This window comes from Etheostoma cragini, chromosome 4 (assembly GCF_013103735.1).
Source record: "Etheostoma cragini isolate CJK2018 chromosome 4, CSU_Ecrag_1.0, whole genome shotgun sequence".
Lineage (NCBI taxonomy): Eukaryota > Metazoa > Chordata > Actinopteri > Perciformes > Percidae > Etheostoma > Etheostoma cragini.
In genome coordinates, this window is record NC_048410.1 from 24,197,515 (window position 1) to 24,213,165 (window position 15,651).

General features: G+C 41.8%; 1 protein-coding gene across 8 annotated transcripts in view; it reads left to right on the forward strand.

Annotated features, from left to right (window-relative positions):
• The window catches only part of cadpsa (Ca2+-dependent activator protein for secretion a), a 218,337-nt gene that overhangs the window by 120,127 nt on the left and 82,559 nt on the right, over window positions 1-15,651 (forward strand). For 7 of the 8 annotated variants that reach the window (XM_034868945.1, XM_034868946.1, XM_034868947.1 and 4 more), the window contains exons 12-16: window positions 4,883-5,019; window positions 5,976-6,163; window positions 14,230-14,331; window positions 14,422-14,485; window positions 15,323-15,446. In XM_034868945.1, coding sequence (XP_034724836.1) covers window positions 4,883-5,019; window positions 5,976-6,163; window positions 14,230-14,331; window positions 14,422-14,485; window positions 15,323-15,446 — 615 coding nt within the window. Of the gene's footprint in view, window positions 1-4,882; window positions 5,020-5,975; window positions 6,164-6,769; window positions 6,941-14,229; window positions 14,332-14,421; window positions 14,486-15,322; window positions 15,447-15,651 lie in introns of all 8 variants that reach the window. The other variant, XM_034868944.1, reaches the window with a different exon arrangement.

The following is a 15,651-nucleotide window of genomic DNA, read 5'->3' on the forward strand; positions in this document are numbered from 1 at the left end:
TGGCTGCTTAGAAATTAAGTGTTAACGAGCAGTTGGACAGGTGTACCTAATAAAGTGGCCGGTGAGTGTAGTTTGTCAGTTGAATGACGTGTTGAGCTAACGGTACCATTCAAACAGCCATAGATAGCTAAAACGTTTTTGAAATGACTGCTAGCTTAGCTACAAGTTAGAATCAAACACAACATAGGCTGTCACTTGAATGGGGTTTTGAGCTAAAGTTAGCAATCAAACAATCATAGATAGCTACATTTTTTAAATGATTCCCTACTTCCTCTCCCTCTTGCAGGAATTTTTCTTTTTTATTGTGTTCATCTTCACTGTACTGTTCCTTTTCCACGCTAAATCAGCCCAAATAGCTCCTCTTTTACTGTATGTACTACTGCAACATATCAGAATTAGCTTTGGCCAGGTTTGAGTAAAAAAGGAATGACTTTGGTTACTGGAAACCTTGCTGTCAAATTACAAAACTCACTTACTGTAACATATAAAGAATACTGTAAAAACAGATGGTCATGCAATTGTTTCCTAGATTGTATCAGCTGTGAGTGATCTATTTGCATAACATCAATCATCTGTTTCTCTCATTCACAGTAACAATTTACAATGCAGGGGATATATTTGTGTTTCAATTTACAATATAAACAGCTGTTCACTTTGACTTTAGCCTAAGATATTTTTAGAACACGATGCTATCTGTTCTGACACACAGTTTAAAAGCGTTTGTAAATTTGTCAGTAAAAATCTGTTGTTTGGGTCATGGTTGAGCTTGTTTGTAAAAGACGGTCAAGCATTTGTCATTTTTGGTTAACTGTATGCATTTTGTGTCAAAGCCACAAGAAATGTGTTAATTGTAAAGCCTACACAGATAGATGTTGTGGTAACTGTATTAAGACTTTAGGAAAGCTGTTAAAAGGATGGAAAAAATTGTCATAGCAATCGTAAAAAGCTGTAATGCAAGGTTAAGCCAGCGATGCAGTGTAGCTCCCAGCCATTTAACATGTAAATCTGTTGAGATCCCAGCTATCTCTCAACTTTACATAAAGACATCCAGTCCAGCATCCAGCACTTTAAGCTTTGCAACTCAGCATCAACTTTTCCGAAGCAAGGAATTTCCTCAGACATCATCAAAGCTACCACGACAACATTCCAACTCACTGTGAAGTTATAAAAAATCACTACGGATGTGTTGAGTTTGAAATCGTCAGCAGTGAGAAGCTTTGACAAAATTAGTAAAGTGCATCATCCTGAAGAGGTGTGCAGTAGTCTCGCACTGCCAGACCTCCCTCCACAGCACTGCAGAGTTCAAAAAGTTGTTTTGGTCGTACAACTGAAAACTTAGATTGGACAGAGAGTCTAGCTAGCTGTCCGGATTACTGAACAATCCTGGAAATGAAACGTCGTCAATAACAACTAGGTGTGCAGAACTGTGGATTGGAGAGTGTGGATGTCTTAGGGCTTCATAAGGTTCTTCACATGGGTAGTGACAAAAAGATCTAAATGTATTTCATGGTCAGTCCACAAAAAAGTAAGCCACGGGTTAAACAGCCCCAAATGCTTTTGACCATCAAACCCAGAACCAGCAGCGTGTCCACTGCCTCCCGGTTCCTCTCCTCTGGATCTATAAATGAATAGCAGCCATCAATCATTGTCAGGGCCGCCCTTCCCCAGCCCAGACAGACGGGGGTGACTAATGTCACTGCATGTTACTGTCCAGCCCTCCCGCCTCCGTTCCCGCTCACTCACATCAAACAGACCTGACAGGCCACCAGCTACAGACCAAAGGGGCACCACAATGTCACCTATTTAGATTTTTGGGGGAGGGTGGGGGGGACTTGTTGAGGGGACACAATCAGCTCCCAGCATCCCGCTCTTTGTTTGGTTTGTTGATTGACAGCTGGGGTGCCTTCGATGGGCAGTGAAGAGGTTTTGGCTGAGAAATCTCTTGATTGCTGCGTAGCTCGGTAAAACCTTCATCCCCATCCAACACAAGTTTGTCTTGAATGATGGGTCAGGACTGTGTCCACTGTCTCTTCACCGTCAAAGTTTAATTGAACCTACAATGAGCTGCCCCGTGTTGTTCTGTTACTTTTTGTTCTGGAATTGATTATACAGTTCACACGGCAGCCATGCAAACGTAAGCAATGTTAAATTCCTATTTTAGAAATCATTCTCTGTTGATAAAAATCGTTTCCTCTTTCACTCATTCACTACTCCCCTTGTTAAAATGTCTTTCTAATTCCTTAATTATTTTATTTTTATATATTTATTACATGGTGTATAATCATAAATAAAGATGTTTTTAATCAAATGACCACATACCAGTTTTCATACTAAAAAGCTGAGCTGTGGCCAGATAGATTGGACTACTGGATGTTGTTTGGGTCCCAAAAAATCTGAAGTGTGTGCCGCGGTGTGCACAGGACCTGAAGAGAACACAACAGTGGCACAACAGCAAATTAGTGCTTTTATTGCACATTAGATGCAATAGGTTTTCAGTATTGATATTCCTTAATACTTGCAGTCCAGTTAAAGATAACATAATGTCGGTGTCTGGTAAGCAGATTTTTGTGGTGTGTAAGGTAACATGTTAGCATCTACGCCAAAATGCTTTTTAAGTAGTAAAGTGCGACATTAGCTAAGCATATTAACACATCATTACAGCATATAGAACTGGCAAATGTATTGACATGTTAATCTCACATCCAAGAAAGTGGAAGCTGCAGGTTCCCCATGTCCCCTTTGTACCTCAGAAAAGCCTGTTGGGGCCAGCCTGCAGGTTTGCATGGATTTAAAGCCCCCGGCAACACTGGCAAAGAGAAAGCAAACCATTCTCCAATCCCTCCTATAGCACCCTGATGTACGTAGAGCCCACCGCCAGGCAAGCAAGGGAAAAACCTGTGGTCAAATTCTATTTAAGCCCCCCATTTTGCAAACAATTGAGATTAGTGTGGGGCCACCACATCCTCTGCTCATTCTGAGATGTTCAAGACAGCGATTAATTAAAGGCCACACCAGGGGCTTCTGCATTGAAGTGGCATTAGAAATGGGGAGGGTTGATGGGTGTTGTTGGGCAACTGTTGGATGGTTGTAGACCTTTTTTAATATATATTTTTTTGGATTTTTGCTTTCTTTACATCATAGACAAGCACAACACAAGCAAAGCAATCATAGCTTATCCACCCTCCGCCTACAACAAAAGGTTCACAAAAGTTATGTTAAATTAACACAAAACCAAGATGAAAACAGTATAAGTATGTAAGTGAATAACATATTCAGCTTCCATATACGCATATAACGCACTAGAATATCAAAATTATGTATGTGTCCACAAGCACGCCTTTACACAATAATGAATAAACAAATTATAAATTAATTAAAAAAAATAATAGTCGCTTTCATGTCAGCCTTAGCCCAGACCTCATCAAAAAGTCATTCTTTAATTTCTGAATTGCAGTCAGAATTTGGTTGTTATCAGTTATGTTAGTCCCCGAGGCTGCTCCGCTAGCGCTGTTAGCTTCTTTGTTAGCTTGTTTCAAAGGGCTCGGCGTGGAGTCAAACTTCTAAAGTTTTTGGGTCTGTTTGGGTGGTTTTGGTGCCATTGGAGCAGTTGTTGTGTTAATGAAACTTAAGGTAAATGCACGGGTTAATTAAGACTGCTTAGCTCACCGCTTGGGGCAAATTCACCGGCAGAGCTGCGAAACACAACCACTCAGCGCAGCGCCATAACCTTGGTTACTTTTGAGTTGCAGGATTAATTAAGGTGGGTGGCGTTTTGGTTGTTTGTCTTCTATTTTTAGAGGGATTCTCTACAGTAAGAGACCATTAGGCCATTATGTTCTCAATTCAAGATTTGTTTACAGAGTTAATCCATATATCTCAAACATGTTAATTTCTGGTGATTGTGATGTTTTTTTTGCTTTTTTGTCATCAATCGTTTATGCCAACAGAGAATTTTTCATAGAATTCAATGAAAAGTTACCGAATTTTATGCCAGCATATTTAATTTGGCTGTCTCATCAACCTATACCATCAAAGTGGAAGCTTGGTTAAAGCTGAACGACTTCTTCACAAACTAATGATGATGTGCCCCAGCAAGGCAATTAACTCATATGTTTATGAGTGCACCTTTTCAGTAGGCAACAGTAGAATGCTGTAGTCCCTGTGGTTCTACTCCTCCCTGCAGGTACTCATAAACTCTGACTTGATCTTGCAGTCTTGCACCTTGTCTACACTGGCCACAGTCCTCAGTATCTACCACACTGGTTTTGACAGCACTCACAGTTCTATACAATATCAATGGATTTACATGCATTGGTAGAATATAGACTTAAACTTGAAAATATCTGTAGAGCTCCATAGGTTTAATGTGACCTGTATGAATGTCTGACTGTGCATGAATACAACATGAACCTCATGCTTCAGAACTAACCATCAACCTTCAGATCAGCTCCTGAAAAACTGCCTGGAAAACTCTCCTGTCAACCTTAACCCTTTACCTGCTTGTTGAGTCAAAACGTCCAACACAAATGAAGGGCCCTTTTACCTAATCACTGACTGTCAATTATTTAAAAAATGTGACCACTTGTTCTGATAATAGAGTGCTGTTAAATTTTCACTTATACCCACTGTGTATTATGTCTTTTCACACTTTTCAGAGTTAACTTTAACCATTGTTAAACAAGTGTGTACAGCATTGCTGTATTGTTGCCACTTCATAGGATATTCTGTTCCACATAAGAATTACTGTAAGTTAATGCCATGGTGAATGTTATTCCCTTTTTTTCTGTCAGGCACTGACATCTTCCTTTTGTTTGTTGGTTTGTTTGTTTGTTTGTTTCTTCCTGTCTGGATCCTTATTCGATGGGTAAATGACTGTTTACAGATGCTGATCGAGCCCAGAAGCACGGCATGGACGAGTTCATTTCTGCCAACCCCTGCAACTTTGACCATGGCTCACTGTTTGAGCTGGTACAGCGCCTCACTCTGGATCACAGACTCAACGACTCTTACTCCTGCCTGGTAAGGAAAGGCTTTTTAAATTAACTGAGAAACATCAAACCCTGCCTGCACAAAGAGGGCATAATTGTTGGTTGGTCTTTTTGGAAAGTTACTCAAATTGTTGCATGCCCACTTGGTTATCCTGTCAGAAAGGTGAGGGGGAGGTATTTCAGTAGTGATTGGGTGATCTAACAATCTTTTCTTTTGAAAGAGGCTGAGGCATTTCCCACCAGGTGTGTCAGTGCTGCGTTCCGGCTGCCCTACAGTCTTGTGCCCGACTCGCAGATTTTATTGTCTTTACAAGTACAAACAAGTGTTTATTGAGCTTCTACCTTCCACTCTGAGTTCTCCTGCTATTAAACTCCATGACTTCTCTAATCTGGCGTTGTCCTTAAAAGGATTTGTCATGTCGTATTATGTTTTTCACTTCCTAGATGAATCTCTCGTCATCCGTGGTGTTGTAGGGAGACATTGTTTTGGTAAATTGACTGGACGCTCTCGCTGTTTCACTGCCCGGCTGTCCGAACCCCCCGCGGCCTGTGTAAAAATCGACCTGGCGCGTATCTTTAGTAGAGGGCAGACCCCCTTCACGCACGTTTCTAGGACACGCCGTGACGCAGGGGGTGGATTATCAAGCATTGACTTGAAAGGCCGGGATTGCCTCTGGAACCCAGCGCAGACGCGCCCGGTGGAAAATAGGGGTAGGGACCTAATCTAGCAACATGAATGTTAGTACAGTCTGTAGATTACACACAGTCTGTAGATTACACACACTGACTGCCAAACAAAGCATGGCAAAGGTTCCCTTCATTCAAAGACCCATATGTCCTATACACACCTAATTCAAGTTGTATCTATGGGTAAAGATACCAGTATTGGGAAGCATGCTGCCAAGCTTGCAGCCTTGTATGGAACATGTGTGTGTGTACTAACACCTGTTCACCTCACACAGAAATGTTTGATTGTGTTACCCACAGGGCTGGTTTAGTCCCGGTCAGGTGTTTGTCTTAGATGAGTACTGTGCTCGCTACGGCGTTCGAGGCTGCCATCGGCATTTATGTTACCTGAGCGATCTGTTGGAGAGGGCGGAGAACGGAGCCATGATCGACCCCACCCTGCTGCACTACAGCTTTGCCTTCTGTGCCTCCCATGTCCATGGAAACAGGTACAAATCAATGCGCTTACTAGTCCCGTGTCCTTCATTTCCCCCCCATGTACAAACTACCGTTTCATGCTAAAATGATTGGGGCACAAAATTATGTTTTAATATAGAATAGGACAGGTGTGACATGCTTGAATAAAGGTTACAGCACATGGTAAGTCATGAACAAATACCTGATAGATTAACACGCTTAGTAAGTACTGAGGAGGTTATAAAATTGTTAAAAAATATCCGCACTAAATGGATTGTCCCAGTGATTTCTAAGGATCCAGGAGCCTCTTCTCGTAGTTTCTCACAAAAAAGCAAGAATAGCTGCATAAATATGAAAGCAGAGGTGAGATCGAGCTACAAGTGTCAAGCAGAAAGCAGCTGGAAAAGGATGACAAATAACTTGATATGAATGACTAACTAAAAAAAAAAAAACTAAAATTCGATTAATTGTGCAGCCCTACTTTTGAGGTTTATGCTGCAATTTGTTTTCATTTTGCATGCTCACTTTTTCTCTTTCTTTTGTCTACTTTTCCTGTGTAACCTCGTTACCTTTCCATTTTCAAAAAACTGCCTACCACTGTTCCCAAAAATCCTGCACTTCCACACAACCACACCTAGTTCATGTGTGTCTGAGTTGCTAAACTGGCCTGCTTCTGAGGCCGAACTTGAACAAGCCCTGCTCCTCTCTGCCCCTGGGCGTCCTGCCCAAACTGCTAAAAGAGAACTCAAAATCATTGAGTTCATGAAGAAAAAGGACTTCAGGTCCACAATTTTCTCAGGAACAAGAAGGTAAGTTATCTCATAGCCTGTGTGGCACTAAAGAGGAAAAATGAGCATCTTCTTTAAAAAAAGAAAATATATATATATATATATATATACATATATATATATATATATATATATATATATATATATATATATATATATATACATCAAGTTTAACACAATTATCAAAACCAGGTAATCAGTTACTGTAGTCTAAAATGAAAGCACCTGGATTGTCTTTCAGTCCAGTAAGCACAGGGTCCCCGGTAGTAGCTCTGCAAAATCTAGTGGACACAGGCCTGAAGTCAAGGGTGTCCAAAAATGTCATGCCATTGACCACATGGAGAAAGAGAAGTATATATTCTTGTTCCATAAGCCTTAAGAGACTTTCTGTAAGAGTGAGTAATAAGACTAGTGACGATATTATTCTATGTATTTATTTCTTAAAACAAGTGAATAAATCTGCCAGTCTAGTGGTTATTGGTTGTAACTCCCAACATTTCAATTATAGGAACTGCTCGACAATTTCAGCGGGCTGAACATAATTTTAACTTTAAAAGAACTCAAGGACCATATAAATGAAGGTGCCGGGCCACACATGGACCATGGCTGTAGTTTATACACCTCTTTGTCACAGATTAGAGAAAAAAAGAACCCAAGAGGAAGAAGACACCAAATGACACCAAACAGTGTCATTTCCTGGTATGTGACACAGGAGTCATCTGGCCTTTCTTCCAGCATGCACCCTGTTATTCCACGTTGCAGTATTTACCTCTTGTCTAATCTGCTGTGATGTGCTCGGTCATTCGATCTGTCAACATCCCAGTCAGCCGTCTGCGGATGATGCGTAACAAAGATAGACGAGGGCCACTCCGGCGCTGAGGGCAAAGGTCAGGTAGCGCTGTCCGTCTTTGTGTTCAACTCTGGCATAACAAAGTTGTGTCTTTCTGCCAGAGGACAGAGTTCAGCACACTTTGTTATTAATGGGATAAAATAAATACTACACATTTGTAAATTCACGTCTTGATGAAATCCAAAAATAAGTCCTATTCATCTACATCCACAGTCACACACATCAGACAAGAGACCTGCTCTGCCAGTCCAGCCATTGTGCCTGGAGGTCAAGGCATGACAGGTTGACAGGTTGTCATGTGTGATGGCCAAATGCCTCTGCTGCCAATGCTGCTGCGTGTGCCCCAGTGCACACACCTCATCCAGAGCACCCCCCACCCACCCGCCCAAACAAACAAACACATACACACCCCACCCCCCTGCCTCCTAATAGCCTGCTGGCCTGGAGGTGATGGTGTACCAAGTTGTACTCGGTTGCCCGGTCGCCTGCTAAAGTGTCAGGATTTGACTTCTGTCCAGCTAAATGTCAACTCTATTTAGATACACTGTTTGTTAGGAAATGGCTTTAAAATAAACAATATCAGCTGCTCTTTATTTGATATAAAGTAAGGAATCTTTCAAGGAAATGTTAATGTGAAACAACAATGTGTGGATCTCAAATGGATCTATGTTAGAGCTTCTACAGCGACCCCCACATAGATTTTAATGTGAGTGGATCCTGCCCAGTCTCATGGCAGTTCGTGAAATGGTGACGTTATTTAATCTGTTACGGCTCTGGGAATATGCGGACCCAGAAGCAGAGAGCAGGCAGGCAAAAGTTGAGCTAGAGGATTATTTGACCAACAATCCACATGAACAAAGGGAGTCCCAAGTACAGCGGTCAAAAACTTCTTCCAGAAAGTAGCGAAGAGAGAACAGGGAAGCCAAACAACAAAGGTAATCCAAAAACAGGAACTAGAGAAGAAAGAAATTCCAAGGACAAAAAAAGAGCACAGAACCGGCACCACAGGAACACATTACACAATCACACAGGTGGGAAACTAAAAGACAGGAAGTAAGACTAGACAGACAACAAGACCATCAAAATAAAACGGGAAACAGAGCAAAATACAAAACAGGCTACCAAGAAAAGACAGAACATCAAAACCATAACATAATCTATTGATTTGTGTACAGGGAGACGATTGTGTTGATTTTCGTGGTGGTGAGCATTAATTTTAAATTCATTTATTTCAATGGCAATTGTTATAACAGAACGATTACGGTAGCAAGTATTATTGGAAAGACAAATCTGCGTAAGGAGTTTGGTCGGGGGGGTGGATGGGTCAAACATCACAAGACTTTCATGGAGACCGGGGATCACATCCTGTGTGTGACGGTTCCTTTCCCCATTGTTCTTTCCTAACCACAATCGTCCCGTTGTTATAGAACGTTCCGCGTGAGACGGTTCGTCCACCGCCGTATGGCAGTCCCTCCGCCGGCGATTGCCGTTTCCTTTCCCCGTTGTTGCGTCTCCTAGAGACTGCGAATTGTGTCCCGGCGGCCGTTGTTCATTTCATGGTGACCACGAGAAAATCTTGTCCCTGTTGACGAACCGATAGATCAAAATAACGTGACCATTTCACGAACTGCCGTGAGACAGGTTTGAAATTGTTGGACTCAAATCATTTGTTGAGGTCTTCACCATCATTTCCAGAAAACACCTGCCATCAGTTGATCAGTGAGAACCAGTGAAAATTCACGTGGCTTTACATTTCTAATGTACTGTTGATGTTTAAAGTTTAGGGCCCTATTATAATGAGGGCCCTATCACGGGATGAAGCACATGGCCCTGGTGCATTTAGGGCGCATCCAAATCCACTTTTGCGCGTGGTCCTAAAGGATTGTACTTAGTGTCTTCATTAATCATAGACGTGTTTTGGGCGTAACATGCAACAACCAATCAGAGTGTCATCTCCCATTCCTTTTAACAGCCAGGCATGGTTGCTACATTGCTATTATGATGGAGGATTTGCACCGTCATTTTTTATTTTTAATCTTTTGCATGTGTGTATGCTGCTGTGTGTGTGTGTGTGTGTGTGTGTGTGTGTGTGTGTGTGTGTGTGTGTGTGTGTATGTGTGTGTGCGTGCTTGTGTGACAACCATAGTGTGCGCAAGCTGTGCACAAGCCTAGGCGCATTTTACTATTTGCCTTTAAAATAACTATGGAGTGCTGCGCTATTGACTTTAGACCAGGTTTTTGTTGGTCAATCGCTCCATCACTTCCCGCTGCCTCAAGATAGCAATTCGCCCAGAATGTACCTGAACGCACCTCCCTGTAAGACCAGCACGCACATGGGCACAAATGGCGCAGGTTTTACATGCCCATCCCACGTCCCCAGAGTCCAAGTTAAGCTTTGTCAAGCCAAAGTAAAAATCAAACCAATCGAAAGACACCCAGCAATTATTCAGCTCTGAGAAACTGAAATCAGAAAGGATTTGACATTTCCCTGCTTAAAGCTTTAGTGCGTAACTTTGATATTAATGGACGTCCGTTACATTCAAGCCATTGCCAAATGAGTTGCTACAAAGCTAATTAAGCCTTCCAGCTCTACACAACTTTCTCTGGATTTCTCAGTGTGGCTATGTTCAGAAGATTGTGTTGTCCGGTGACTTTCCCTCGCAGAAGCTTGAGTAAAGACAATGACCTCTTCTGAGTCCATCATGTTTTTTACACCCTCCATGTCCTCCTTGGCTACTACCAAATGCGTGGCGGGGGGTGGTTTGCGATCACGGAAGGCTTGTAAAATGTGGACGCCCGGACAGTGTTGATGTCATTACTCAGAATTCCTCATGGGGAGACAGAAACTACACACTATAGCTTTAAAAGATGACTGAATTATCAGAATAATTGATTCATTTTCCGTCAATCAACTAATTAGATCGATTGATATTGACATAAAACAGGGTCTCTGCTGTATTACTGTGTTGTTTGACTGGAGTTGGAGTAACTAGAGGCGTCGGAGCCACTAGCTAAGTTTTCATCCACTTGCCAATCGACGCCATCCAACGGCTTTAAAGAGAATAAAAACCTGTGCGTAATGATGTCACATGCTGTTTTGCAATCACATTGCTATATATCGTCTTGATTTGAGACATTTTAAGGTGTTTCCATTTCATTTCGCAACAACATTCAAGCTAACGTTTGGGAACAAAGTTTTGCTTGACAAAATGGATCGCGCCATCTACCAACACATGGACGTCCCACGGCTTGTCCTAACCTTTGTTAGCCGTTGTATTTTGCTCGTAAATTAAATTCAAAAAGTTTCTTGTCTCCTTGTTCGTCCACTTCCATCTGTCTTTGTTGACACCCGCCATGTGTGCAGACAGAGCAGAAATAGTTGGCAGAAATGAACTAAAACTTCTTCTTCATTTGCAATCAGAAAATGACCTAAAACTTATTTGGCAAATAACGTTTCCATCAGTGTTTATTGCATAAGTCGTATACTGATCAAGATAAAATCGGATGAGACCGAACATATTTCCTTTGAGTCGATATTTATGAATTTCAATCAAATTTTACTGTTTTCAAAAGGCATTTTTCATTCAATATCACTTAATTTGGATAAAAACGTGTGAATGGAAACATAGGTACTGACAGCGGACTAAATGAAACATCCAGTATCATTAAAATAAAATTACAGATCTCTCTGGTTTTGGACCATTGACTAAAGTCTGTGGTTTGAACATGGTTGGAAACATTTGGGATAGTGTAAGTGGACAATTTAAGAATAAATAGATAATATATATATATATATATATATATACAACATACAGTAGTTATAGTTGTTTTTTAGACATTTTAATGCAGAAATGCTACATTTTGTACCTTTAATCAACTCAACATTGCGAATCGATTCGGAGGAAATTGTACAAATACAAAATGACATTGTGGAAGTGACCAATTAAGTAGAGCAGTATGGGGCACATCAGTCCTTTACAGTTATAAGCAGATTTTTTTTTAAACTGAATTTGCAGGAGGTTTGTTATATGGTTGTCCGCTGCGTATAAGCAGAGATGTGAACGTGTTGCTGGCTCGCCGTCTGTCTGTCACCGATGGCTCATTTGCTTGTTGTCGTCATCGGCGCTGTGAGGTCATGAGGTCAGGCTAACATGGGGAAGCTGCCAAGAGACAATGCACGGCTGGCAGGATGAAGAAAAAAAAAAGGGAGCCCTGCAGGACTTAATTAGTGTGAAATTTCCCTCATTTATTTTTTTTCACCATGTGAAAGGTGAGATGGCTTTTTACTGGGATATTTTTTGTTGTTAGGATGATGCATATGATCACCAGTCGCGATGTCAGAGTGTAAAATTATAAACTCAAGCCAGTGATTCTAATAGAGAAAATAGCCACCAGTTAGATTTAGGACAATTTATTTGCATTGCACAAATAAAAACACCAGGTTGTTATGATGAGTGTCACAACAAACAAATATTCAAATATTTTGTAATCTAATGAATGTAGCATTCATTAAATTACAAAATATTTGAATAGGCACCTCTTGTTACCAGTTTGGTAACTCTGTACTGTAACTTTAATATCATCCGGTTCTGGGCTGCAACTAAAGATTATGTTCAGCGTCTATTAAACTGTGGATTAATTTCTGGTCTTTAAATTGTCAGACAGTGGTGAAAAATGTGGATCAGTGTTTCCCAAAGCCCCAGATGACGTCCTCAAATGTCTTGTTTTGTCCAGAACTTAAAGATATTCAGTTTACCTGTGTGTACAGTGTACCTTCTTATAAAAAAGATGACTCAAACCGATTCATCTGTAATCAAAATAGTTGGAGATTAAGTGGTTATTAAATGGTTGACAATTTATCAATTCATCTTTGCAGCTGTAATCCTGTCTGTGTTGTGTTAGTCTCCTATGCCAGACCTTCCTCTACAGCGCTGCTTAGGAGGGCTAGTCCACACAGCATTCTGGGATGGGAGAATAACATGCTCTGGTTTTCAGAACAGACAACAGAAACAGAACAGAAAACTCTGATTGGACAGATAGTCTAGCTAGCTGTCTGGCTTTACCCTGCAGAGATCTGAGGAGCAGTTAACCATAGTTCTCCAATAAACCGCTGCTGAGGTCAAAGCAAGCAGTCTACAGACAAACTGTTGAGCTCCATGCAGTCATCATCATCATCGTCTCATCCGCAGCACCCTGAGTCCTACAGGGGGCTGTTACACACTGACATGTCCAAATGCTGAGGGGGTGAGGGGGTCTGGTTCAAGTGATGCTATAAGCTAACTGGTACTCCAAGACCTAACAACAAGCACTCATAGAGCAGTGCAGCAAACATGCTCCCCACCCTACACACACACACACACACACACACACACACACACTCACTCACTCACTCACTCACTCACTCACTCACTCACTCACTCACTCACTCACTCACTCACTCACGCACACGCACACACAGTTTCTTACTGTCTGCTGAAATGACATGTCAAAGGGAGGAGTAGAGAGAGGGAGAGTGTCATGTCTCCTGCTTCTCAACATGCTGTCATGGCCACCAGTCCAACGCCTCTTCTGTCACATGCACTCTGCTCACACTCCACACACACACACACACACACACACACACACACACTTCATAATACAAAATTAATATTAATACAGCTGAAATGTATTATCATTGTTCTATAATTTTCTTCTAATTATTTTAATACATGCATGTCAGTTGTGTGTGTTTGTGTGTGTGTGTGTGTGTGTGTTAGAGAGAGTGTGTCTGTGTGTATTTATGCGTGCGTGCTTGCGTGCAGCCATCTTTAACTGACAGTCATCTCTCTACTTATAGTTGATCACTATTGATGATGAGCACCTCCAATTCTAAGGGGAACAAAACCATCACTCTCATATCTGCATTTCCTTATTGCTAATCACTACAAAAACCTGATGTGGTGTGGGTTATACAAATCCATGAAGTGCTTGTTTTACATAACTGTTAAGATTGCTTAATCTGTCATTTGACTACCGGTGGTCATGTGACCACCGGTCCGAGACTATATTAGGGGCAGTAAGGTCCAATTTCTTAGTCCGAACCCAGGATCAGGAAAAATCCTCATATTACCAGATTTTTAGGTGAGCTACACCCATATTCAGACAAAACTGCCAATTTGAAAGCCCTCAGAGATAGGTGTTGAATACTGTTAAAAGGACAAGCTGAGGCCCTGGCCTCATATTTCATATCCTGTGTCCCACAATGCTCTGTTGTTTTCCCAGAACCTGAGGAGATTCAGAGAGGCATATAAATAAAAATGTGTAAATGTACTGTACATTTACAGTATATAAAGCGTAGATATCCAAAAATATACACAGACTTTAGCATGGGTTTTAAGAGTCTCTCATATTTTAGTTGGTGTTCTACTTGCTTTCCCAGCACTAACACTTTGTATTGCTTGTAACTGCTGTTGTCCTGCAGGCCTGATGGTATCGGCACAGTGACCATGGAAGAGAAGGATCACTTTGAGGAGATCAAGGAGAGGCTACGGGTGCTTCTGGAGAACCAGATTACACACTTCAGGTAATACCTGTACAACAACCATGCGCCGATCTCATTGCCGAACAGGACTGCCAAGGGGTTACATGAAAATCCAATCTGTCGCTTCCATAGGTACTGCTTTCCATTTGGACGGCCAGAGGGAGCGCTGAAAGCGACTCTGTCCTTGCTTGAAAGGGTAAGTTGTTTTCTTTACTGCTGGACAGATGGATGTCTTTTATCTGCCGATGCAACGCGCTCTCACTTCCAATTTGTTATATATAGATGCTTGGTATGTGCGTCGGGAGTGTGTGGTAGAGTGAGTGAGAGAGTGACTTAATTAGCTTTGGAGTAAGTAGCAACTCTAGAATTATAGTGTGAGAAACAAAGTTTCTCCCCTATGCTTTCTGACTATAGTGGGAAATCTGTAGTAGGAGAAATTAACCCTCTCTGGTGACCACCCACCCTGAGCCATGGTTCTGCTCAAGGTTTCTGCCTCTTAAAAGGAAGTTTTTCCTTTTCCGGCATAGGGTCCGGCAAAGGGTCCGGCATAGGGTCCGGCATAAGGTCCGGCATAGGGTCTGGCGTAGGGTTTGTCCTAGGGTCCGGCATAGGGTCTGTGTCTTTACTTACCTACTTACTTATCCAGTAGGTAGATTTAAAGCAGAAGCATGACTCACACTATACTGCACCGTTCTTGTTCTGCCTGTCACTTAACCATATTGACCCACTCCTGACCCAGAGCGTTGTGAAATGACACCAAGAGTCTCAACCAAGCGAGTCACTGAAGGAGACTTTTTAGACTTCTTTTTTGTTTGTTTTTTTGTCAATAACCAAGGTTAAAAGCACCTGAACAAGCGTTGCTTTCTAACCCGATGGGAGTGAGAATGTGTGGCCCGATGCACTTCCCTTGACGGAACAATACTTTTTGACGCACACCTACTTTACCAGTTGACATTTGTCTTCATCTGTCTTGTAATGATAAGGTTTAAAGTACACTGAAAACAAAAGCAGCTGCTGTGTCTTTCCTTTTTAGGTTCTGATGAAAGATATTGCAACTCTTGTTCCGCAAGAGGAAGTCAAGTCTGTGATCCGGAAGTGTCTGGAGCAGGCAGCTCTGGTCAACTACCAACGCCTGTCAGAGTATGCCAAACTGGAAGGTAAGTTACAGCTCCATTACTGCGCCTTCGTGGTAGTGCTACTGTAGTTAAACTCAGCATGGGTATTCTGTCTTGATACGGCTGTCAATGTAACAACTCCTAACCTGCTGAGTCAGTCAGTTACAGTGAGTTTCCTGTCACATGGGAAGGCAGATGTCACAGATGTTTTGAGGGTTTCTGACCTAATTTGGGCAGATGTGTGCAA